The sequence below is a fragment of the Rattus rattus genome, chromosome 1, assembly GCF_011064425.1.
Source record: "Rattus rattus isolate New Zealand chromosome 1, Rrattus_CSIRO_v1, whole genome shotgun sequence".
NCBI lineage: Eukaryota > Metazoa > Chordata > Mammalia > Rodentia > Muridae > Rattus > Rattus rattus.
Window position 1 is genome coordinate 262731613 of NC_046154.1, and position 25973 is coordinate 262757585.

At 47.5% G+C, this 25973-nt stretch overlaps 1 protein-coding gene across 1 annotated transcript; it reads right to left on the minus strand.

The window, feature by feature from the left end:
* Nucleotides 1–16620: 16620 nt before the first annotated feature.
* On the minus strand, nucleotides 16621–25534 carry Mettl7a (methyltransferase like 7A). The gene is made up of 2 exons (XM_032885300.1): nucleotides 24892–25534; nucleotides 16621–17871 (listed from the first exon to the last, which is right to left on the minus strand). Exons 1-2 carry the CDS (start codon nucleotides 25387–25389, stop codon nucleotides 17635–17637), a joined length of 735 nt encoding a protein of 244 aa, XP_032741191.1. The 5' UTR covers nucleotides 25390–25534; the 3' UTR covers nucleotides 16621–17634.
* Between the last annotated feature and the right edge of the window lie 439 nt (nucleotides 25535–25973).

Consider the following 25973-nt stretch of genomic DNA (forward strand, 5'->3'; position numbering starts at 1 on the left):
AAATGGATCTCAGCGTGAAGGCCGAGGACCAGGTAGAGTTCATGGGGTTTTGTTGTTGTTGTTGTTGTTGTTGTTGTTGTTCTCTTTATGCCTTTTAACTAGAACTCTGGCATGAGTCCCCTCTCCTCTCCCTCCGTCTGGTAAATTGCACACTGATTCCCCGCCCCCATGCTTTGCCGATGCATTTGGGCGGTCTCTTGCATAACGGCGATGCGCTAATAAAAAATACAGCATCGATGACACTAGTATGTAATCATAGGAATTAACATTTTCGTCGGCTGTTCTAATTACGTCTGGCAAAAAATTATACACTTTTAAAAATCGCACTTATTTACTTTACTAGGGGCGGGGCGTACACCCATGGAAGCTAGGGGACGGTTTATGGTGATCGGGTCCACTTCCAACATGTGGATCCCAGGGACCGAACTCAAGAACGCCAGGCTTGGCAGCACTTTGTGCCAGCCCATCGGACTTTTGTTTTGTCTACCATCCAATCAGGATCCCATATCAGTTGTCATATATCTTCACTCCTCTTGATCCAAATGAACGCCTTAAGTCTTGATTTTCCTAACCCTGGTGTTTTATCAATGCAGGCTTTTCCCTTTTACAGTACTGGGAATCGAACCCGTGGCCAAGGGCATGCAAAGCAAACATTGTTCCTCACAACCATTCCCCAGTTTCCAGGCTGGCTATTTTGTAGGGGTTGGGGTATAGTTTCCCCTGGCGCTTTCTCACTGGGCAGAGAGCACGCACTCCTGTGTTGTGTTGTACACTGCCGAGGGCACCTGGAAGCAATGTCTTCTAATCACCGACTGGCTGGGGTGTGGGCGGGAGTAACCTGTAACATTTACCAAGCTCCGGGGTGGAAACAGGCCAATGTCAAGCTAGTGTGTGTCATCCCTTGAAGTTGAAAAGTGTTTCTGTCCTCAGCTGGTATTGAGGCAGGGTGGAAAGACGGGAAAAGAGAAAGGGACTTCTCACTCTGGACCAAAGTCTCTTTCCAGCTGAGAGGCTAAAGTCCCCAGAATTTGCTGTAAAGATCGTCCACACAGAGGCGATAGTCCTTATACAGAGGCATTTCCAGGCGGGAATATCAGTGACACACAGGTAATACCTGAGTATGTGAGACCTTCAAACATGGCCCCCTCCCCAGGCGTGAAGCCAGATATCTTCTTAGAACCACAAGCAAAGCTCAAAGTTTTGTTTATGATAAAAACACTTTGACCTCTGGCACCTTTTTCAGTGTTGGAAGCACTGAAAAAAAGATGTATTTATTTATTTTATGTATATGAATACACTGAGCTGTCTTCAGACACCAGAAGACACACATATCGGATCCCATCACAGATGGTTGTGAGCCACCATGTGGTTGCTGGGATTTGAACTCGGGACCTCTGGAAGAGCAGTCAGTGCTCTTAACCACTGAACCATCCTCTATCCCTGGAAGCAGGTTATAATCCCATTTCAATTCTCCAGGAACACTGGAGCCCACCAAGATGCTGTGTGGCTACTGTTAAAGATACTGAGGCTGACTTCTTGGAGGAGCCTACACCCACACATCCAGGGGTAGCTTATTCTTCCCTGTACGCCTTTCTACCAACTTCCAGGTTTAAATCCCTGTTAGGAGTCTCTCTCATAAGTGCCAGCTCTGCTCTATACTGGCTCATTGTAAAATTCCTTTCTGGAGGGAATTCAGTGGCCTGGCTTTGCCTTAGGAGGAGGTCCCAAAACATAAGGGGTTCCTCAGACTGCTGTGGAAGTGGGAGCAGGCAGTGGGAGCCACGACTTCTGCCACACTTCTGCTCTGACCAAGTCAATTTAAGTCAATCTGCCAGCTTCTCCACTGGGACAGTACTGTTTTCCCTTTGCAATTAAAACATATTTTAAGGTTCGGTCCCCAGCTCCGAAAAAAAAAAAAGGAAAAAAAAACATATTTTAATAGGGGGGCTTGGGAAAATGGCTAAGCGGCTAAGAGAACTGACTGCTCTCCCAGAGGTCCTGAGTTCAATTCCCAGAAACCACGTGGTGGCTCACAACCATCTGTGATGGGATCCGATGCCCTCTTCTGGTGTGTCTAAAGACAGCAACAGTGCACTCACATACATGAAATCAATAAATCTAAAAATATTTTACTCATTTCTATAAACATGCTGATATTTATTATACCTTAGCCCATTAAATTCAGTACTTACTAATAACCATTGCCTGGATTGGTTAATTCTGTGTTTCTGGAAGAGTGATTATTCCTCCTGAAGCCATCATTCGTACTAATTGACTCCCCTCCCCCCGCCCCCGAGGTGTACCTCAGGCCTGGGACCTGACAAGTTACTCATGAGGATCTCGAATTGTCCTCAGTGACACTGTGAAGAGAATTTTGCTAAGCAACCTAATAAACAAGATTTTAATACTGTAAAACGAAGCTAAAATTAGACACAACCTTTCAGAGATGACTAATGGGTAGCCTGGTCAAATTCATAGCGTTTTGATGTGTAAAACTTTATAAATGGACAACTTCATCAATAGGCCAAATGTTGCCAAAATCTGTCTAGCTATGGATAGTGAGTGATGCTTAATCCTACTGTCTGCTGTTTGGGGATCTTGGTCCAATAACAGAACATAAGAGATTAAGAAGAAAATGAAATGAAATTCACATCTTTAAAGATCTCACAATGCTTTGTTTAGTCCCTAGTATCTCGTGTCAGCATACATGTTTGTGTGTGTGTGTGTAAGTATGTGTGCGTGCATGTGTGACTGTGTGTACATGCATGTATATGTATTGTGTGCATTTGTGATGATGTGTATACACATGTCTGTGTGTGTGTGAGTGCGTGTGCATGTGTGCAAATGCACACGGACACCCACACAGCAAAATAAAAAAACAGTAGCAGCAAAAATGCTAGTGTAAACAGAGGAAATGGGTTTTGGAGGGAGAACTGGGAGGAAGGAGTGTGTTGAGGCGTCGTGTATAGTGGAAAAAAATCCCTGGAGAGGGCAAGAAGACAGACCTAGGAAAGGAGCTAGGCTCTGGGGCTAGCCACGAGGACCCTGGGAGACCTCAGGCCAGTCTTTCTCAGTGACTCTCGTTCCTCTGAGGAAGGAACGCTGAGGTCAATGCCTGGAAAGAGGAGTGACAGCGTGACGGGTGGGAGTTTGGTCTTTGTGGCATGTGATGCAACGTAGGTTTCTGAGCACAGAAACGGTAACTCAAACTTTTTAACTGAGGAAACAGAGGAAACAAGGACTGGGATCATTTAATCAGAGGGCAAAGGTGAGCGGCTGCTACAGAGATGCAATTCAAAGACATTTGTTAAGTGCTCTGTCAGTAAGAACCCTAGCACGAAGGATCGACACAGTCAGGTGATAGAGCGCATGCCTGTGACGTCAGCTGAGTCAGCTGACAGAGCTGGTGCCTGTGATCTCAGCGCTCAGCACAGCTGGCCTGGGCTGGATAATGGGAGAGGCCGGGAGCAAGAAGCAGGGGTTAGGGGTGGGAGAGAGGCGACTCAGCCCTTGCTGATCTCGCAGAGGACCTGAGTCATGTTTTCAGCACCTAGACAGCATCGTACACGTGACACACACACAAATACAAACAGGGCCAGTTGTGGTACCCAGGGAGACCCTGTCTTCAAAACAGATACAGAAATAAAAGTTTTTAAATACCAAGAAGGAAGGGAGCGAGGAAGAAGGTGCAGGGGCTGCAGGGAGCTACCTCCAGAAGTCACATCAAGACTTCCAAAAGCCCGGAAGGCACTGTGGCAAACGACAGAGGGGGCGCAGTGCGTGGAACCAGGGTGGGAGCAACAGCTGAGGAAGGGACTGTGGAGGATGGAGCTTCGCCCAGTAGTACCACACCGTAAGAGCCTAGCGTTTGATTATTTTTAACCCTCCTTATTTGGGGGTTGAGGATAGAATGCTTGTCCCCACTGAGCATGTGTCCCACCATTGAGCTGCATCCCCTTTACCTGTGGGTTGTGTACAACTGGGGACCCACCTCAGCGTCTTGGACGTTCTAGACAAGTGCTCTCCCACTGAGCAGCATCCCCAGCCCTGGCTTTGTAGTTTATTTAATTTTCAATTTTTATTAGATTCGTTTTCTCTTCTGTGTGAGGACCTTGCCTGCACGTGTGTCCGTGCAGCAGTGGAGATTAGAAGAGGATATTGGCTCTCCCGGAACTGTAGTCCTGGATGCCTGCCAGCCACCAAGTCAGCGCTAGGAACTGAACGTGGGTCTTCTGCAAGAGCAGCAAGTGCTCCTCACTGCTGAGCTAAGATCTCTAGCCCTAATTTTTAATTATTTAAAAAAGTAGCATACAGGGGCTGGGGATTTAGCTCAGTGGTAGAGCGCTTTCCTAGGAAAAGCGCAAGGCCTGGGTTCGGTCCCCAGCTCCGAAAAAGAACCAAAAAAAAAAAAAAAAAAAAAAAGTAGCATACAGGCTGGAGAGATGGCTCAGCGGTTAAGGGCACTGACTGCTCTTCCAGAGGTCCTGAGTTCAAATCCCAGCAACCACATGGTGGCTCACAACCATCTGTAATGGGATCTGATGCCCTCTTCTGGTGTGTCTGAAGACAGCTACAGTGTACTCAGATAATTAATTAATTAATTAATTAATTAAAAAAAAGTAGCATATAAGGGCACTGACTGCTCTTCCAGAGGTTCTGAGTTCTAATCCCAGCAGCCATGGTTGGCTCACAACCATCTGTAATGGGACCTGGTGCCCTCTTCTGGTGTGTCTGAAGACAACGGCTATACTTATATATGGTAAATAAATAAATCTTTTTTTAAAGTAGCGTACAAAGTGACAGGTTTCTTCATGGTATTTCTGTGCCTACTTTTGGTTGGCTCCTCCCACCATTCTCCCCCAACCCCCCTGGCTCACCGTGTCCGTGTCCTCACTTGTGCCTCCTACCCTCAGAATCCCCCTTCTGCTTTTGTATCACGTGGATGTTTGTTTCTTGTTTTGAGACAGGCTCTCACTATGTAGCCCAGGCTAGCCTCAGACTCTCAGAGACTAGCCCTCCTCTGGCTTGTGAGTGCTGAGACTGAAGGTGTGCCCACCACAACAGGACACGTGGCTGCCATATTTGTTGTTACCCTCGCTGTCACTGACAACAAAGTTTCTTTCCTCCTGCCTCCCTCCTTCTCATGGGCTCCTTTTCAGTTTCCTAGAAATATCTTAAGTATTCTAAGTCCTCTTACCGCCATGTAACCATTTTAATTTTGGAGTACAGGGGGATAGCTCCTTAGAAGAACTACTAGATGCAGTTTCCTGTGGAAAGGCCCTGAGGAGAGGATCTGCTCTTTCTGAGTCCTTCCCTAACCCACACTCTGTCGGAAGTTTCTGTACAGCTGGCCTCAAGAGAAATTGCCAGAGCTTCTCTTGGCTTGGCAGAGCCGTGAGAGCTAGGAGGTTGCCCTGTGCAAACCTAGGAATGGTTTCTGTCTGTAGTCTTTCCGTTGTCTTTGTCGTACACCTTGTCAGCTGACTCAGCCCTCTGCCAGAACCCTCAATGGCGTCCTTACACCTCCCTTCCTTCATTCCTGGTCCCATCCAATTTGGGGAGTTCTCTTCCTGTGACTGTTTACTTTCCTTCCCTCCATGACTTCCCACCCTTAGCTGCACTGCTCTGCTGTGCTCTTAAGGTTCCATCTCTGAAATGCTCTAAAACCGTGCCTGCATGATCAAGTACCGAACACCCGGCTTATTACACAAATGTAGTAAGTATTCATGACAAACTCAGATGACGGGCTGGGGACAGAAGGGAAACAGCTTAGTGGCAGAGCACTTGTTTACTATGTGTTACACCTTTTACCCCCCAAACAAGGCAGAGCAAACCCCCTCTGATGTTGACCCATGATCTGAGCCCTTCATGGGGAGGCTTCTGTTGATGCAGGGATAGTAGTGGGTAGTGTGCGGTCATTTGCTGAGCACTTAACTGTGGTGCCTGACGCTTCTGTCTGACGCTTTCCCACAGTTTAACCAACTTTATTTAAATGAGATGCTTCTATGTAAATTAGACGATTCTGTAAGGGAAACTGGTCAGGAGAAAAGCCGATTTTTCCCAAGTTTGGATGTACAGACAGAGCCAAGAGTCAGGCAGGGTTAGCCCCCGACTTTCATCTTCTCCACTGTTACACCCCCCATTCTTGTATACGATAAAAACTTATTTATCAAATATACCACACAATTTGCCACATGATACGGTTGCTTTTATTTTCTGTAAGACTTACTGTTTTTTTTTTTTTTTTTTTTTTTTTTTTTTTTTTTTTGAGCTGGGGACCGAACCCAGGGCCTTGTGCTTGTGCTTGCTTAGGCAAGTGCTCTACCACTGAGCCAAATCCCCAACCCCTTACTTTGTCTTTTTTTATGTGCTTGAGTGTTTTCTCTTCATGTGTATATATGTGTGCAACCTCGTTACCTGCAGAGGCCAGAAGAGAGCTTCCGGTTCTCTAGAGCCAGTGTTCAGACAGTTGTGAGCTGCCATGTGTGGGTGCCGGGAGTTAAATCCTGGTCCTCTGCAAGGCAGCCAGCGGTTTCCAGCCACTGAGCCATCTCCCTGGCCTCTCTGTTGCTCTCCTGATCTGTTCCTTTGTGGAAGATGTCAGCATTCTCTGCAGGTGGCCCATGTTGCGTCAAAGAGCTGCTTCTCCACCATCTCTGGGTAGACTTGAGGCTCTGAGCGACATTTCCACAGCAGGTGTTTGGGTGAGGTGACAGTGGAGTATGGCTGCCTTCCTACCCTGACACATGATGCTCCCAGGAAGTGGTGTCTGTCTGGGCTCTGGGCTCAGTCTTAGAGGCAGGTAATGAAAGCTCTCTTGGGAACAGTGAAGCAGTAGGCAGTGGAACAGTGTCTAATAAGGGCTCTTCTTCAGCAAACGTTTCCAGGCAGCCGAGTTCAGTCCTTGCTTTCCTTAAGGTTCTGCACTTTGGTTTTGGAGTCCTCTGTCCCCTTAAGCTTTGTTGGGAGTGGGGTGCTGGGCTCTGCAAAACAGAGGATAGATGTGTCCCCAAGTGTCCACACTTGCCAAATGTGTGTCTTCCTATGGCTGTGGAGTTTACTAAAGGACATTTTATTTCAACGGAGGGATGAGTTAGTGGAAGGACACTGGGGAAGAATGCATTAGGGCTTCTCAAGGCAAAGGCATCTAGGTATGCCTTAATTTTTTAAATTTTCTTTTCTTTTACTTGATAGGTATGAGTGTTTGCCTGCATATATGTCTGTGTACCTGTGTGTGCCTGCAGCCCACAGAGGCAAGAAGACAGTGTCAGATCTCCTGGCACGGGAGTTTCAGATCATGAGGGTTTTGGGAATCAAACATCAGTCCTCTGCAAAATCGAGCAGCAACGCTCTAAACTGCCGAGCCAACTTTCTAGCTCATTGTGCACTTGTGTGTACTTTGGAAAACTTGTGGGGACTGGTTTTGTCAGAAATTGATCAGGTTACTAGGCTTGGGAGTAAGTCATCTCATGGACACCAGCTCTGTTTTTATTTATTTGTTTTTCTGAGACAGGGTTTCTCTGTGTAGCTCTGGCTGTCCTGGAACTTGCTGTGTAGACCAGGCTGGCTTCTAACTCAGAGATCCATCTGCCTCTGCCTCCTGAGTGCTGGAATTAAAGTGTGTGTGCCACCACGCTCAGGAAGCTTTGCATGAGTCGCCGTGGAGGGATTTTGAGCAGTTTGTAGCAGAAGCTAGGTGTGAAGGGTCAAGCTGGAAGCCAGTCAGTGCTGAAAAGCAATGGGTCCAGAAGCAGTAGAGGGACGCTGGTGTGGAAGGGAAGCGAGGAGCGATCTAGAATGACATTTGCAGAAACTGTGTTACTAGATAAAAACTGCGAAAGAAGCAGATTGGGGTAAAGAAAGGCCCTGCTAGAATCGGCAGATATGAATAGCAACAGGCCAGGATGGCATGACGGTGAGCATGACAGTGAGTGGATTCACATACCATCTGGAGAGGAGCTAGTGTAGGTAAGTTCTCAAGGACAGACTGGTGGGTGGAGACAGAAATAGGTTGGTATGGGTGGGGACAGCAGGCTGGTGGGTGGGGACAGCAGGCTTGTGGGTGGAGACAGCACGCTGGTGGGTGGAGACAGCAGGCTGGTGGGTGGGGGCAGCACGCTGGTGGGTGGAGACAGCAGGCTGGTGGGTGGGGACAGCAGGCTGGTGGGTGGAGACAGCAGGCTGGTGGGTGGAGATAGTCGCTTCAACTTGAGAACAGGTTTAAAGTGGAAAAGGTCACAGACTAAGAGGCCTTGGGGGGGGGGGGACTTCTGAGTTTAATGTCTTACATATGGCATTGGGAGGCGTTAACATAACGGCTACACAAACGCTTGGCACGTGTTTTCTCTTGAAATGTGTGTTGATTGTAGGCTTCTCAGGCTTCTTACACACCAGACAAGCACTGCACCATGAAGAAGCATTTCTACCTGCAATAACAGTGCATTATTATTATTCTCGTTGTTGTTGTTATATTTTATGTGTATGGATGTTTTGCATGCATGTATTCGGTGCTCATGCAGTGCATGGGACACCAAAAGAAGGCATCACAGCCTCTGGAACTGGAGTTAGATTATAGTGAACCACCATGTGGAAGCTGGGACCTGACCCAGGCCCTCTGGAAGAGCAGTGATCTTAACTACTGAGTCACCCCAAGAGCAGATCTTAACTACTGAGCCACCTCTCCAGCCCCTAGGTCATTCCTGTTGCTTTTAAAGAGAAGACCTACAATTTTTTTTCCTCTTAGATTCTCAAGGTTATCTAGTTCTCTCGATAAAAGTTAAGGATTGGATCCAGTTTTTTACCATTTTAGCGCAATTTTTACATTTTCCTGCACACTTGTCATCCATGTGTTGTTGAACAGATGGCAAATTTTTTTTTAAAAAAACTTTTCCCAGGAGTCTAGAATACTCTAAATCTTCCTCAGAGTAGGAAAAGAAGACAATAAAGGCAACAAGAAAAAAATGTGGACTGATAGTTTACCAATGTGTTTATTATTAATCCCTTATTTATTTATTTATTTATTTACTTACTTACTTTGAGACAGGGTCTCACTATATAGCCCTGACTGTCTGGAAATTCACTTTGTTAACCAGGCTGGCCTCGAACTCACAGAACTCCCTGTCTCTGCCTCCAAAGCGCTGACTTTAAAGGCGTGTGACAGTGGCCTTAAAGGCATTTTGCCAGCTTGTTAGCAACCTGCCTCATCCCGCGTTCCCTCTCACCTAAATCGCTTAGGCACATGAGGTTCCAGCACTCTGTGCTTTTGGAGAGTCTGTCACTGGGGCTGGAGATGACTTGGTCGTTAAGAGTACTCGTCACATTCTTGCAGAGGACCTTGGTTCACCGTCATCTGTAATTTCAGTTCCAGGGATTCCATTCCCCCTTTTGACCTTCACAGGCCCCAGGGACCCATGCGCCAAAACGCTCATGTATCTAGAACATATATTTAAGATACACTAATATTCTGTATTGTCTCCACGGGTCAAATGCTATACTGCTGCACATATATTCACATTTGCTACATTTCAGTAAAATGTAGAAAGCATTTTAAAAGAAAATACAATGCTTGAATAAACATCCGAACCTTCATAAAATGTCGTGATGCTGAACTCATACTTTTGTATCCTTAAGCTATGTTTACAGAAGAAAAGTATTTTCTGGTAGGAGGACCAGTTTCATTCTGTTCTTCTCATGTGTGCTAAGGGAAGTGACGCTGTGGGCAGGCGAGTCTGCAGAGCTGCCTCAGAGCTCAGCACCGAGGGTTCTTGAGTTTACGAAGCGCCTCTGGCTCTGTCCTTTCTCTCTCACAGCCTCTCATGCTCACAGTTCCCTTCCACTGAGTGAATAAAGCTGGGTGTGGTGACCCATCCTGCAATCCCAGTACTGTGGACTGAAGACAGCCCACTGGTCAGTCAGTCTAGCTGAACCAGTGAGCTCCAAGTTCAGCAAAAGATGCTGCCTCGGAAAAAAAAAATGGTGAAGCTGCTTGTGATGATGCACACTTTTAATCCCAGCATTTGGGAGGCAGAGGCAGAGAGATATCTGAGTTCAAGGCCAGCCTGGTCTACCAGTCTAGCCAGAGTGAGCTGGAGGACAACCACACAGATAAGCCCAGTCTTGAAGATAGATATAGATAGATAGATATAGATAGATAGATATAGATAGAGAGATAGAGATAGAGAGATAGAGATAGAGAGATAGAGATAGAGAGATAGAGATAGAGAGATAGAGATAGAGAGATAGAGATAGAGATAGAGAGATACAGAGATAGAGAGATAGAGAGATAGAGAGATAGAGAGAGAGAGAGAGAGAGAAGAATAATAGTAATAGATAGCAGTTGGATTTGGGTTCAGAGTTTGACTCCATTCCCCTCCCCGCTCCTGCTCCCTAAAGCTAGGGAAAGCATTGAAGAATCAGTTGGCAGCTGGCTCTAAATGCTGAGATGAGCAGTCGAGCATCAGTTTCACGGGGGATGAGTGGGTGTCTTTGTAATTGTGTGTGTAGGATCAGCCAAGAGTAACTGCTAAGAGCCCTAGGAATGGCTCAGCGGATAGAGGTGTTTAAACCTGACTGAGCAGAGTCCCAACCCCAGGCCCCACAAGGTGGCAGGAGAGAGCCAGCCCGGAGAGCTGGCCTCTGGCCTCCACCTGTACCACAGTGCGTGCAGGCCTGCACGCGCACAATAAAATAAAAACAGCGGGGTTCAGGCCAGCGAGAGCCTGTCTTGAAAAATACAAGAAGTAAATGATTAAATGAATCTGTTCCTGGAACTGATGTATAGGAAGACCCTGGCGGGCAGAGGGGGAGCAGAAGGGGAGGGGAGCGACATGATCATGGCAGGCGGTCAACAGCAACAGGGTCTGTAAAGGGAGTCCTAGTAACCTAGAGGAGAGGGAGTTACCTCCTTACCTAGAGAGTTACCAAGTTACTTTGAGAGTTACCTAGTTACCAAGAGTTACCTCCTTACCTAGAGAGTTACCCAGTTACCTTGAGAGTTACCTAGTTACCAAGAGTTACCTCATTACCTAGAGAGTTACCCAGTTACCTTGAGAGTTACCTAGTTACCAAGAGTTACCTAGTTACCTTGAGAGTTACCACTTTAGAGAGCCCTCGGAGCATTTTCCCACATCGGGGACTTGCTGGGTCAGAGCCTGGTGTCTGGGAAATCGCTTGCTGAGTTGTTTCTTCCTTGCCAGGCTTAGATCAAAACTGAATGTCAGCTGCTGGGTGGTGGGTGGTAAAATATGCCTGAGTTCGAGGCCAGCCTGATCTACAAAGCAAGTTCCAGGACAGTCAGGGCTATACAGAGAAACCCTGTCACAAAGCAAACAACAACCCCCTCCCCCAAGTGCCTGTTGCCCAATGCTGAACAGCAATTGTTAAAACGGGGTCATCTTTTTTTAAACTCCCACGAAAAGCTTTACATAATCACTTGGCTTCTCTATGTCCCATGTCACCTGATAGTTTTGTTTTCCTGGCTTCCTTTCATAAATCCTTTTTAGAAGAGGCCTCCCCTGCAGCTATGCTCTCCCAGAAGCCCACACTCCCCAAGGGGTTCCCTGCCAACAGATTCAGAGAGTGGGCTCTAGCGTCTGCCCATCAACTTCCTGCCTTGGCTCCTAAGTGCTGATTCATGAGTCTCAGGCCCAGGGGCAGATGCACACATGTTGAGGGTCATCTGGCTTTCTGTGTGCCATTTCCTCTCTCCAGCCACAAAGAGCAAATGCTATATTTCACTTGGCAGTTTGCGGGGGCTCATGGCTGCTTCCTGTTTCCTCCAGCAGATAGCATTGTGGAGGTTTGCGGCCAGGTAGCAGCTGGTTGGTCTCTTGTCCTGCACCTGCCTTTGGGCCCCAGCCCCGCGCCCCACAAGGAGGTGTCTGTTGGCTGAACTTTTGACAGGCTGTGTCAGTTGGGTTGTTACTGGAGGATTTAAGGCAAAAGCCCTGGGTCCAGGAGTCCAGAAGCCCGAAGCTAAACCAGTTAAAGACAATGGTGGTAAAGAGAGACTGATTTTTACTACGTGGGCACATTGTACTACAGAAAAAGGGGTTCAGTGACCCCAGGCTACCTTCCAATAGACTAATACAGTTTTCTTTTGTTGGTTTTGAGGGTTTTGTTGTTTTGAGACAGGGTTTTCTGTGTAGCCCTGGATGTCCTGGAACTTGTTCTGTAGACCAGGCTGGTCTTGAATTCACAGGGATCTGCCTGCCTCTGCCTCCCCAGCACTGGGATTAAAGGTTAGGGCCACTACGACCCAGCAGGCTGACATGATTTAAATAGAAAAGAAAGGGACTGGAAAGATGATGTCTCAGTGGTTAAGAGCATTAGCTGTTCTTCCAGGGGACCCAGGTTTGATTCCTGGCACCCATGTGATGTCTCACAACGTTTGGTAACTTCAGTTCCAGGGGAGCTGGCACCATTCTCTGGCCTCCTTGGGTACCATACGTGCATGTGCTACACAGACGTACGAAACACCCATATACATAAATTAATCAGATGAAACTTAAAAATTAAATAAATGAAGAGTTGGGGCAGGGGAGCGGAAGTGTGTATAATTAAGCAGTCCTGGTTAAGGTGTGGTCTGGTGGAGCCTGTTTCTGTTTGGCTCTGCATGGAGATAGAATAGCTCTTGCTGCCTGCGGTCTGGGTACAAGCCGGTTTTCTGGAAGCTTGCTTATGCTGCAGGATACAGCCTGACCTCAGAGAAAGCTGTCCTCCACTGGCCCAAAAGGTTCTGCTTTCATCCAAGGTGACCGCAGTTCACCGAAACCTGAAACTGCTGTAATGGGGTCTGGACCAGGGATGGTGTGCGAGAAATCTTCCTGAGGTATATGGTTGCTTCCAATTTGACAGCAGAACAAAGGCTAAAGGGACAGAGTAGCAGAGATGAGTCCCAGGGGACCTTTCACAGTGAAATGAGGGTGGCTGGGAGGGATAATCAGTTGCCTGAGGCTCCTCAGAGGTTACCTGGAAAGCTGGGATAGCCTTGGGAAGTTGGAAGCTGGGATAGCCTTGGGAAGTTGAATGCTGAGATAACCTTGGAAGTCCTTGCAAACGAGCTTTTCTTATATTAAATGGGGATGAGTCTGCCTTTGGGTTAGGGTTAGAGAAATCCTGAAATCGTCAAAGTTGCTGTGTGGCATAAAGAAAGGGACTTTGAAGTCTTCAGGCAGAGAGGGTATCTGTGCCCTAGGCTAGTTTCAAAGTTGCCTTTCTCCTGCCTCTGCTTCCTGAGGCACTTTCTGTGCCACTGTGCCTAGCCTAAAGGCACTTTAATATAGAAACCTGTATCCTTAGGTGAAAGACTCCGTCCCCGGAGCCGGTGGACATCAGGGCCGTGAACGGCCTAAGGACTGGGAAGGTGCGCCTGACAGAAGATGCTTGTGAGATTTTGGGTTGCTTTTGGTTGTCTGGCTCTATATGCCAGCCTAGCTTTAAACTGTCTACTGTAGCCGAATCCGGCCTCAGGTTAGCCATCCTTCTCCCTCCTCCACCTCCTGCCTCCCAACCTTTAAGACTATGCCACCTAGTGAGCTGTGTTCTGTTGTTTATTTGTTTTACTTTTAGGAATGATACATTTTGGCCAGTAATTTTCGTAGTTTATACACACACTCCAGGATAAACCAGTTTCTCAAACCCTTTGCTTTAGAAGAAAAACACTGTTGCTTAGCGCTGTTGTTATTTTTAAACAGGTTGAAGAATCCGGCCCAGTGACCACTCTTGGTCCTTTGCTCTTGGTCACTGTGACCTCTGCCTGTTCCCTGGAGAGGGGTGGAGCCAGCGGCTCAACAGTTCATTAGGGAATTCCTGTGGTTCTTCCCCGCAGCCTGGGTTGGTTTTAAGTGCCAGGATTAAGAGAATAGCCCTCTCCTGCTTTTGTTGATATCAGCGTGTGGAGACTCATTGCACTGTCAGCAGCCTTAACTGACAAACAGGAGTTTCATTTCAGCTAAGTACTGTGCTTTTTCAAAGCAACACCAAGAGGGAGGGCTTGCTCTGGGGCCAACAGCACAAACGGAATGATTATGCAATGTTTGCTTCTCTTCCAACGCTGAGGACACAGAACATCAGAGAACCTGGGAAAAAATATAAGACGTTTGAATGTTTACAGGGGTGGGAGTGGGAGGTAACCATGGAAACACTTGGGCTCTCAGCCCCTTAAGAGTCGGTAAGAGGCTATGAACGCAGAACCTGCCCTTCATGCAGGCTCTGGTGCCTGCCTCTGCCTTCTGGCCTTTGCTTTGAGTCAGGGCTTCCCTATGTAGCCCTGGCTGGGCCACACTGCCTCTGAGTGCCACACACCCAGTGCTTTACTCACTTACTGATTGTGTGTGGGCATGTACCTGCTAGGATACCTGTGTAGAGAGGAGAGAGTTGGCTCTCTCTGACCTTCCACTGTGTGGATTCCAGGGATGGCTCAGGTCAGCAGGCGTGGCAGCATCTTCCCCCATTGAACCATCCTGTCTGCCTTGCCTTCACTTCTTTTTTAAAAAGATTTATTTATTTATTATATATGAGTACACTGTCGCTGTCTTCAGACACACCAGAAGAGGGCATCAGATCCCATTACAGATGGTTGTGAGTCACCATGTGGTTACTGGGATTTGAACTCAGGACCTCTGGAAGAGCAGTCAGTGCTCCTAACCACTGAGCCATCTCTCCAGCCACTTCCCTTCACTTCTTGAACATGAACGTCTTCCTTTCATTCAACCACAGCCCAAACTGCTCCATGCAGCCGAAATTCTCTCCATCCAGTTTTAAATTCAGCTCAAAGAGCCCCTGTTCTTCCCCAAGGTAGGCAGGATAACATGTTCTGGCATCTGTGCGTTTTCTTCAGTGATGGCTGAAGAGACAACTTCTCTATGGCCTATTCAAGAGCAGAACACGTAGTAGGGACTCAATAATAAGCATCAGTTAAAAAAAAAAGTAAGCCATGGGGGTTGGGGTTTAGCTCAGTGGTAGGCGCTTGCCTAGGGAAGCGCAAGGCCCTGGGTTCAGTCCCCAGCTCAAAAAAAAAAAAAAAAAAAAGTAAGCCATGGGTATAGCGCACTCAAGAGTGCTTTCCTCATGTAGGTACACACTGCCTCCGCTGACATCCCATTGTTTCTTTTCTTTTCTGGAGCTGTGGACCAAACCCAGGGCCTTGCGCTTCCTAGGCAAGCACTCTACCACTGAGCTAAATCCCCAACCCCATCCCATTGTTTCTTATCAGAGCCTTTCAGGTAGATGAGCCCTTCCCTGCTGAGGAAACTATAAAGACACTAGAATTGGCTACAAAGTGGCTACAAAGTCAACAAAAACATTGTAGGGAGCAGAAAATTCCACCTCCATCCTCCCAAGGTCCCAGGTAAGGCTCAGACTCAGATACAGCATAGATTAATTTACAAAAAGCACAATTCGGGCTTCATGTGAAGTGAAACGGAGCCTGAGTAAGGAAGTGCAGACCTGGGCTGGACATAGCTGGGTGTAAGAGTAAGGAGTTGAATTTTGATTTCCAGCATCCACTTAAAGCACCAGGCACGGCTGTGGGCACACGTGCACTTCTTTCTCTAGCCGTGGTGCTCTATAGCGTAAGCCAGGCTGTTCGCAGCTCCACTCAGAGGAGGAGTTTGCTAGGTCTCTCTGCACCAGGCCTCACTTTCCAATGTGATGGGTACATTTCATGAGGTACGCCAGTGCCTTTGTGAGACTCAGTCATCGGACCAGCATAACTCAGTGGTGAAATGTGTGGAAGAAGGAAGGTCTGACTTTTGGGAGGCGAGAAGGCTCATCTTTCATGGCTGAGGAGAGAGGCACCCGGGCCTCAACAATACTGACTTAGTGTTCAAGAGGCAGAGCCTTTCCACCTCTCTGTGCTTTTTGCAAATAGGATCCTTGAACTTAAACATCTCAAAACTCCTTCTGGATGGCTGTGGTGTCACACGACTTTGATCAGCACACAGGAGGTAGAGGCAGGTGGACCTTTTAAGTTTGGGGGCCGCTAAGGCTCCTTGATTCAAAACCCCAGTCCAAATTCCTAATCTAGGGTTGGGGCCTGGTTCCATGGTGAAGTCTTGCCTAGCTCACAGCCCTGGGTTCAATCCCGAGCATGGCACTTCTAAGAGGCGGCTGGGGGAAGAGAGCAAAGAAAGAAAGGAAAAAGATGGTAACCCTCACACCCCACTCTGATCCTTCCAAAATGGCTGAGATCTACTAACCGTGTGTGTCATTTAGATGCCAAACATCTCCCTGCAGGCTTGTAGGGTTGAGCACTCGCCTCACAGCTAGGTGCTCTGGGAGGCCGTGGAACTTTAGTGGACTTGGTAAGGAAAATGAATCACTTGAGATTATGTAGTCTGGTCCCAGTTCTATCAGTCTGGTCTCAAACTCCTGACTGTGACACAGTGTAACCAGCTGCCTCCCACTCCTGCCAAGGGAGTTCCCCTCCCAGACCGGATAGACTGTATCCTTTCAAACCGTAAGCCAAAACAAACCCTTCCCCTTTCAGTCCCGGCCTGTCCCTTATGCATTGTATGTAGAACTTGGCTGTAGAAAAACACATTTCTACATTCAAATACCTTAATTTTCTAAGTGGACGTTTCCTTCTCAGAGACACTAAGACACAAATGAAGCCAAACAGGCAGATATAGGAAACATTTATTTTTATTTATTACACGAATATGAATTTGTTAATATTTAAAATAGAACTTCTGCAAAATCATCTCAGAAAATATACATTTGTTTGGATACATACAAAAGCAGCTGAAACCCTTGGGCCCACCCAGACTCGCTCTCTGTGTGACCACACTGATATCCATGGATTCATTGCAGGACCAGTGGAATTTTTTCCTTCGATACAGGATTTCTTTGTGTAGCCCTGGCTGTCCTGGAACCCGATCTGTAGGTCAGGCTATACTCAGATCTACCTTCCTCCTCTGCCTCCAGAGTGCTGGGATCAAGGCTGTGCCACCACACCTTGCACTCAGGACCAGTGAAACTTGATCAGAATCCTCCCCAGTCCTTGCTAACTACTCTCATGAGTTACTTTTAGGGTCCCCTACATTATACCCATTTCCCTAACTGTAGTGGCCTTTTACTATGGTAGTTATATCCAGCAAAGTATGTGCTAGATAAGAAGGGGAAATTAAATGGGGACTTCCCAACCATCTTGAACAGTTCTGTGATGGTGCTGGTGTGTCCGGTGCACTTATAAATGCTGTGGAAGGCGGGACAGTGCAGCAGGCAGTGGCGAAACCCTGAGCTGCTGGCCAGAGCACAGGCGGCAGCGAAAGCAGACGGGGGCAACAGGATAGCAAGTGGGTTCCGATTCCTTTTTACTGGGATCGGGGAAGGAAAGGGTGCTCCTATGTTAGTGGATTTTTCACTCCACCGGGATTTATTTATTCTGTTTGCAAGCTATAAGTTTCCCCCACAGCTTCCTTATGGAAGGTTTGTGGAAGACCTTTGGTTCCTTTGGAGGGAGAGTTCAAAGCTGCTTTGATTCAGTTTTGATTCGGTGGGAGACAGTATAGAAAAGGGCTAAACCGAAACCTGTAGGGATGAACCTGATTTTCACCTCTCCCAGTCTTACATCTAAAACGGAAGCCTCGAACCGGTGGAGCAGAGCGGCTCTCTCCCGCCACCTCGCACGCGCTATTTCACAGCATAGCCATAGATGTGGGGCCGCACCAAAGCCCAGGAGAGTGGTGCCTGGATGTGCTGCAGCTTCAGCTTGGAGAAGCTGGCCTGCTCGAGGGTCTTCCAGCTCTCTCTTGTAAGATTGCATCCATCGAAAACCAGGAACCAGACAGGATCCAGGACCTGCTGCCAGAAGTAATTCCAGGTGGACCGTTCATCCGCTACGTGCTCCATGAAGTAAAAGGCCCCTCCCTGAGAAGAAACGGACATGCATATTTTAAAGATACTGGCTTTGGGAAACCCACTCTACAAAACGCCTCAAGCTTCACATTTCAGTGGCCTGAAGCTGACTTTGGGAAGACACAGGTAGATTAAAATGGAATAAGGTATTATCTGGGTAACGTCATTTCAATTTCTGTCACATTTTATACAGAGGGTATGATAGCCCATGCCTGGAATCTCCACACCAGGGAGGCTAAGGGAAGATGACCTTAAGTTACAGGCTAGCCCAGTCACAGTGGGACCCTGTCTTACACGTATTAAAAGGAACTGCCAATCTAAGCAATAGCTTTATTTTTGTGGTCATAAAGAATTCCTGGGGGTTGGGGATTTAGCTCAGTGGTAGAGCACTTACCTAGCAAGCGCAAGGCCCTGGGTTCGGTCCCCAGCTCCGAAAAAAAGAAAAAAGAAAAAAAAAAAGAATTCCTGATCACAGAAACTAAAAGCGCTTAGCCCCTCACACACGTCCCTCCAGTCTCTCAACAGTGTTATTTGTAGCAGAACAAACCTGTACAAACAATCAGGAAGCTGGGGCAGAAGGATTGCTGGAAGCTGGAGGCCAGCCTGGGTTACTATAGTTAGTCCAGGGCCAGTCTGGGTTACATAGACCCTGTCTCAGACAAACAACAATGTTGCTTTTTAAGTTTTATTACCACCACAGGCTTTGCTTTATTTTTGAGACAGGGTCTCACTGTGTAACCATCGTAACTTGCCATAGCCCTGACTGGCCTTAAAAACTCAGAGATCCACCTGCTTCTGCCTCCTGAGTGCTGGGATTAAAGGAAATAGACCAGCATGCCTGGCACCTCACTGTTTTTACTTGTGAGGGAACTGAGCCCAACATGACAGTTTGCAAATGTAAGGAAGAGTTCCTGAGCCTCTGTGTGTAACTCCAGGAAGAACTATGTTGGTGGCATGTTGATTTTAGTAAGTTCAGAAAGCACATAGCTATTTTCACACCAAATCACCATGGCACGTCTTGGCAACTCCAGCACTTGGGAGGTGGAGCTGGAGGATAAGAAATGTAAAGTCCTTTTTCAGCGTAGTGTGTTCGAGGGCAGTTTGAGCCATGTGAGGCTCTGTCTTAAGGTAGTTGACAACCACTGGTAATTCCAGTTCCAAGGATCCAATGCTCTCTGGCCTCCATGGGACCGGCACACCTGGTGCATATAGCTCATACGGGTAGCAGAGTCACATAAGTCCTCTTTTCAAAAACAAAACAAAACAACAACAAAAACCAGAACAAAAAGAAAACCAGCCCCGCAATCCTATTATATGGAAACTTGAAATATTTTCTAAAATTAAGTCTCTAACACACGTTGTTTGTGACCTCCTTTACTTCCTCTCTGCTAGGCTCGTCCCAGTGTGTCATTGTGACAAGCATTGCCCTCCACCAATCTTGAGAGGATTTGTAATTATCGCCAAGTAGATACATTGTTAAAAACCAGGGTTGAATCACTAGTGAGTTGCGCCTTTTAAAACGCCTTGGTAGATGTTTTCAAATCACCCTTTGGAAAAACCGGATCATATTTACACCGTCCCTAGCAATGGCTCTGAAAGTGCCCATTTCCAATGAAGGGCTGGCGAACGGCACTTCCTAGCCCCTCCCCCGCCAATGTTTTTTGACAAAGGGTCTTGCTATTGTAGCCCAGGTTGGCATCAACTGCTTTAAACACGCATGTGTGCCCGTACACACATGCACTGACACACTAATTAGAGTACAGGAGAGTTAGAGACAGGTAGATCTCTGAGACCCTCTGGCCAGTCAGCCTGGCTAACTTGGCGAGTTCGAGCCACTGAGCAATTCTTGTCATGAGTGGGAGCTGCCTCTGCAGTTGTCCTCTAACCAAAGAAACTCCCACACATGTACATACATGAACACTCACATAAAAATACATGTCTTTAATATTAGCCTTAATAAATAAGAAACTCTTTTACAAGAAAGTTTATGTTTTGGCTCCTTTTAGGTCTTTTGATATCCATTGCTATTTTGCATGAAAATAATACCTTTTTCCTTATTCTGATCAGGAGTAAATTTTATTACAATTCTATTAGCTTGGTGTGCCGAGTTTCACCTGTAATCCTAGTTCTAGGGCTGCCAGCAGGAGGATTAGGTCAGCCAACACACACACACACACACATACACACACACACACACATACACAACACACACACACACACACACACATGCACACCACACATACCACACACACACACACATACCACACACGCACACACACACACACACACACATACACACACACCACACACACACACACACACACACCACACACACACACACACATACACACACACCACACATACACACACGCACACCACACACACATAAAACACACAAACACAAACCACACCTACACAAACACCAACCCCAAAACCCACCCACAACACCCACACCACAACACCCACACACACACACCCCACACACACACCTCACACACACACCTAACACACACACACATACACATACACACACACACCACACATACACACATACACACAACACCACACACACACACACACACCACACACACACCACACACACACACACATACACACACCACATATATACACACACACACATACACACACACACACACACACACACACCACACACACACACACACACCACACATACACACACACAGCACACATACACACACACACCACACCACACATATACACATATACACACACACACACACACACACCACACACACACACACACACCACATATACACACACACACACACACACACACACACACACACACACACACACACACTCTTCTAGGCCTGTGGAGCTACAGGAGGTCTCTTCCCAGGTCCAGCACCAAAAGTGAGGAGGTGGAAGGCATGCAGAGTGGGAGTGGACAGCCAGCTTGGGTTACATAAGACCTGAGGGGGTGGGGACTGGGGTGGGGTGGGGACAACACATGTGAGTGCCCAAGAGCAAGCACTACTGCCCCAGGGCAGGTGCCTGGCTGGCTGAGCTACCCCAGAGTTCACCCCCTGCCTCTTTTATCTTTGTTATTGTTGCTCTTGTCTTTTGAAACAACCTCACCACCTCATGCAGGTTGGTCTGGAAATCACCACTTAGCACACTCACTGTATAGCTAGCTGCTCTCAAACTCTCCATCCTCCTGCCTCCACAGCCCCAGTGCTGGCTTTACTGCTGTGTGCCATCCATCTGGCTCCTAGGGCTGGCTTTGGGGAATAGAGTCACGTGGTTTTTCCAAGCATCCCTATTTTACAAAAGTTCACTAGAAGTTCAAACATAAATTGAATACGAAGTTTAGAATGATTGCATGTGTGTCCGTGGAGACTAATTATCTGAGTAAACATTCATCACCAGTTCTACAGGTTCATGGAGAGTTAAAAACCGTAACTTTTGTGTCTAAGGTATCGGTGAAGTTTTGTACAGATAAACCCAGTCAGTATTTTATTTTCTGTCCTTGCACCCATAGTGAGTCCTCGGTTCCCCTTTTAAGACCTTCGGTTAACCGTTTTACAACCTCTCAGAATGTGCTGTAAGTTGTGGGTGCTTTCTGTCTCAGAAGCAATAAACTAACGACACTTGAAGACTTGCAGAGTTCTCAATCGAAGTTTTGACATCAGAGAGGGCTTAATAGCGGTCCTGTTATAAAAGAGTTTAATAATTACTAATATGATTTTAGGAATTCTTATAGGGTCATCATTAAAAGTTAAGACATTATCTATTTGTCCATAGAGAATCACCACAAGACAGCACAACTTCATTGTTCCGCAGAGATCCTCTCAGAAGGGTGGGCTAATACCTAGTGACTGTCACATATATTTAATAATAACGGGAAAAGCATGTTAATAGCAGGAACCGTTCCTAAAATGAAATTCTCCTGGGCCTTGCCCACAGAAGCAAATCCGTCATTAACTGTGTAGTCCACGGCAGAACCATCTCAGGAAGATCACCTGCTGGTTTTTAGCTCCTCCTTGATGGCTCTTGGCATTGAACCTATATATAAATATATATAAAAACAAAACAAAAACAAAAAAAAACCCAAACTTTTAATTCACTAACAAATTGTTCCCAGGCACTGGCTGCAAACCCCACGTGTAGAAGGGGAGGAGGAACCCAGAGGAGCCACTTCCTAGACTGAACTGAGTCATTTTAAAGATTGCATTATTTCATTAATATGCAAATGACATGGTGGAGGTGCTCCGTCACCAACCCTGTGTGAATTCGGGGTAGCATTTCATCACTAGTTTTTACTCAGTCTTGATGGTGATCAATCTGACGCGCATCTGCAGACCACATAGGTCATGCAGATGCTACTACTACACATTATTAAACAGCCTCCGGGCATTTTCTAGTAAACCCGTCTCCCTTTTGTAAGTAAGCTACCCTAGTCCTGGCTACCCAAAGGCAGAAGAGTTTTGAGACAGAATTCAGAGTTTAGAGATGCAGTTACCCCAAACTAAACAGATAAATTTAAGCAAGATGTATGTTTAAGAATAGAGAACTGAATTTCCTAATTAAAACGAAAAAAGCTTTCCTTAGGCAAGGGCAGGAGACAGCAGAGAAGTGGGGAGAGCAGCTTGGAATGCTTATGAATAATTAGGAGCTTGGGAAGGTGGGGGAGGGGGAGCAGAGTGAGCTCTGAGTGGCTGTCAAGATTTGGAAGTCCGTGCAGGCATGTAGCTGAAAACACAGGATGCATGAGGCAGCTGAGGAGGTTCTACACACGGAACAAGAGCCAAGGAAAAGACCCTCAGCGTCTCGAGAGCAAAGAAGATGCTGACCTGGGCGGGTGTGGTGGAACATGTCTTTACTCTCCAGTCCTTATGAGGGAGAAGCAGGCAGCTCTCTGTGAGTTCAAGGCCAGCCTGGTCTATATACAAAGTGTCAGGCCAGCCAAACACTATTTAGTGAGAATGAGACCTGGTCCCTTCTCCCCAAAACATGTCAGACTCACGGCTATATATTTCTTATCATCTTTGAGTCTGCAATCTCACTCCAAAATGGCAATCATAAATCTCTGCTTCAGGGGACTGCGGTGAAGGTTAACTGAGGCTGTCATCATGCTCTGTCAAGCAGCGTGGTAAGCTGGTAATCACAGAGGCTAAGGAGACAGTCCAGGGCATTATCCGAGGAGTTATGATTGGCATCAGCTTAGAAGCACCTGGTAAAGCCCCAGTTACCAGGCTGAGGATGAAGGGACTCAGGGTTTGGCCCCAAGAATATGTCCCTTTCTTGATACTGATTTGCTTTATTGTCTGTGTTCTAAAGATGGGGTACTGCTGTGTAGCCCAGGCTAGACTCAGACTTGGTGGATCCTCCCGTTTGCTCCCCTCCCCCAGCCCCAAGATTCTGTGTGTGTCTCACTCCAGGTGTGGCTATGGGTGTGTTTGCCCCAAGCCAGGCTGAAGATCTTTACCTACTAGTTTGATAACTGGTCTGTCATTGCACCAGAGAGACAATGCTAAGCCTCTGACACCTCTGAGGCTTTTTTCTCAAGAGACTACAAGGGTGTGTGTGTGTGTGTGTGTGTGTGTGAGAGAGAGAGAGAGAGAGAGAGAGAGAGAGAGAGAAAGAGTATTGTGTGTGAGAGAGTGTGTGTGAGAGAGAGTGTGAGTATATGTGCATGTGTATGAGTGTGTGTATATGTGTGCATGCATGAGTGTGTGAGTATATGTATATGCATGTGAGAGACTAAGTGAGTGTGTGTGCATGTGTGTGTGCGAGTGTGCGTGTGTGTGAGTGTGAATATATGTCAGTATCACAGAGCATCTCTCTACCTGTTCTGAAACGAAAAGCGGAAATGTTAGGATGTCACATTTCGAGTTCAGAACAAACCCATTTAACCTGATAATCACAGTACAAGGAACTTATTCAGACCTTTAGAAAGGCACAGAGTGACTCTGCTCTGGTAGTAACTCCTCTCACTACCTTTCGCATGAACATGTTAACATTATTTCTTGAGCACTTTTCTCTTTTCTATCCAGAAGAGATCACTCTTCTTGAAGTTTGTGTTTGTTTCAGTTGGTTGGATTTTTTTTTTTTAAGTTTTCATTTGTTTTGTTTTGTTCGATAGAATTTTACTATGTAATTCAGGCTGGCCTTGCTCTGGGCACATAGCTGAGGCTGGCCTTTCCGTCCTTCTCACCCTCACACACCTGTGGTGGGTTTGCATGTGTGGTCCGCCACACCCAGCTCTTGATCTTTGTAATGGTTAGAGTCCCTGACTGTGCTAAGCTCCCGTCCGCATGGTCTCTTTCCAGTTTTCAGTACCGCAAATGCTCTTTCAGTGAGCATCCTTGGGATAGACAAGGATTTACATACGTGTAGCTGAAGACTTTCTGACAGAGAAAGTACATTCACTTGACATTTCGATGTTACTAAATGAGCCTTCCAAACCCCTTTCTGTACGAGGGGGCCTTCCCAGACCCGCCCCGGTATTCTAGACCGTAAGTCTCTGACACTGCTGTAAGCAAACGGGTCCCACAGTCTGCCTCATGACTGTCCACTTTAGTTTATATTCTGGTTCCTGCCCAGTTGCGCATCTTTTTTTCTCTGACCCTTTTTTAAAACACAAAACCAATATCCTTAGTGACCTGCAAATTTTGTTTGTTTTGTTTTGGTGACGTGGTCTCTGTGCATCCCTAGCTGGCCTGGCCCTCACTATGTAGAGCAGCCTGGCCTCGAACTCCTAGAGACCCACCTGCCTCTGCCTCCCCAGCGCTGGGACTCGTGGCGCGACCCCCTCAGCTGTTCCCCGGAGCTTCTGTTATCAAGTTTGACATCTGAACTACCCTGCAGTTTAGAACTTTCTGTGTTCTGATTCGTCAGCCCTTACTCTCGTAGTTCACTGCCACTCTTTTTCTTCTGCAAAATTCTTCTGGAGTCATTTGCTTTTTAGTTTAGAATCCACTCGAAACTGATAGGCCCACCCTCGCTCATGATAGCTGCAGCTAGCCAGTCCTCACACCTGTCACTCACCGGCCTCAGCACTCGGCACACCTCGCGCAGGATCTTCTCTTGGTTCTTCACCGAGCACAGCACCAGGGTGCAGACCACCACGTCCACAGAGCCATCGGCCACCTGGTGCATGTCCTCCCCAGCGGCCACCAAGAAGCGCTCGAACTGCAGGTGCCGGTTCTCTGCGACGCTCTTGAACAAGAACTTCTCGAAGTTGGGGTTGGGATCGATGCAAGTGACCCTGCACCCGGGGGGATAGAACTTGAAGTTGGCGCCGGTGCCGCAGCCCACCTCCAGCAGCGACAGCTTCCCCGAGGGGCCCGCGAACTCCTGCAGGTTGCTGAAGAGCTCCCGCTTTCGGGTCGCCATCTGCTCGTTGTACATCACCGTGAACCGCTTCAGGAAGTAGGGAAAGCACCTTTTGCATACCCAGCTCCACACGCCTATAAGGTTCAGCAGAAACAGGGGGGACGACAGGATGCAGACCACCAGTCGCAGGGCCAAGATGGCCAGCGTCATCTTTGCGAGTAGAGGAGAAAGGGCCGTGGTCGCGAAGTGTCTCCTGGAGAAGCAGGGCGCAGGCTCCTGGCCTCGCTCCAGAGCCAATCAGGAAGGAGGGAGGCACCGACTGAGCCGGAAAAAAATCCCAGAGCTGGGGAGGGCTCCAACTCCCACCCGCCCCACCCCCAACCTACCCTTCCCAACCCCCACGGGCCACCGGCCAGGGCCAGCTAGCAGACGTTGGCGCAGCTCGGGACGCAGCGGCCTAAGACTACGCCCCCCACCCCCACCCCCTGTATCTCTTAGGAGGGGTTGCTGCCTGAACCCTGACCCTGGTCCTCCCTGGCTTTGTTTGGGTCTGGAGGCTGCACCTAGTTTCCTGTCGCGGTTGGTAGTGCTCAGTGTGTGCTTTCAGGCCACCCACCCAAGCCTTTTCTAGGAAGAATCCCCCACGCGGAGCAGGGTCAGCGCACCAGGGAAGATGGCAGCATAAAAGAGGCTCCCTTTTATCTCACTTTATTCTTCCCTTCTCCTCTGGCCACCACACCCCACCCCAAAACCTGTTTTTGTGTAAAGGAAGTGAAAGGAAACCTCGCCAAGCC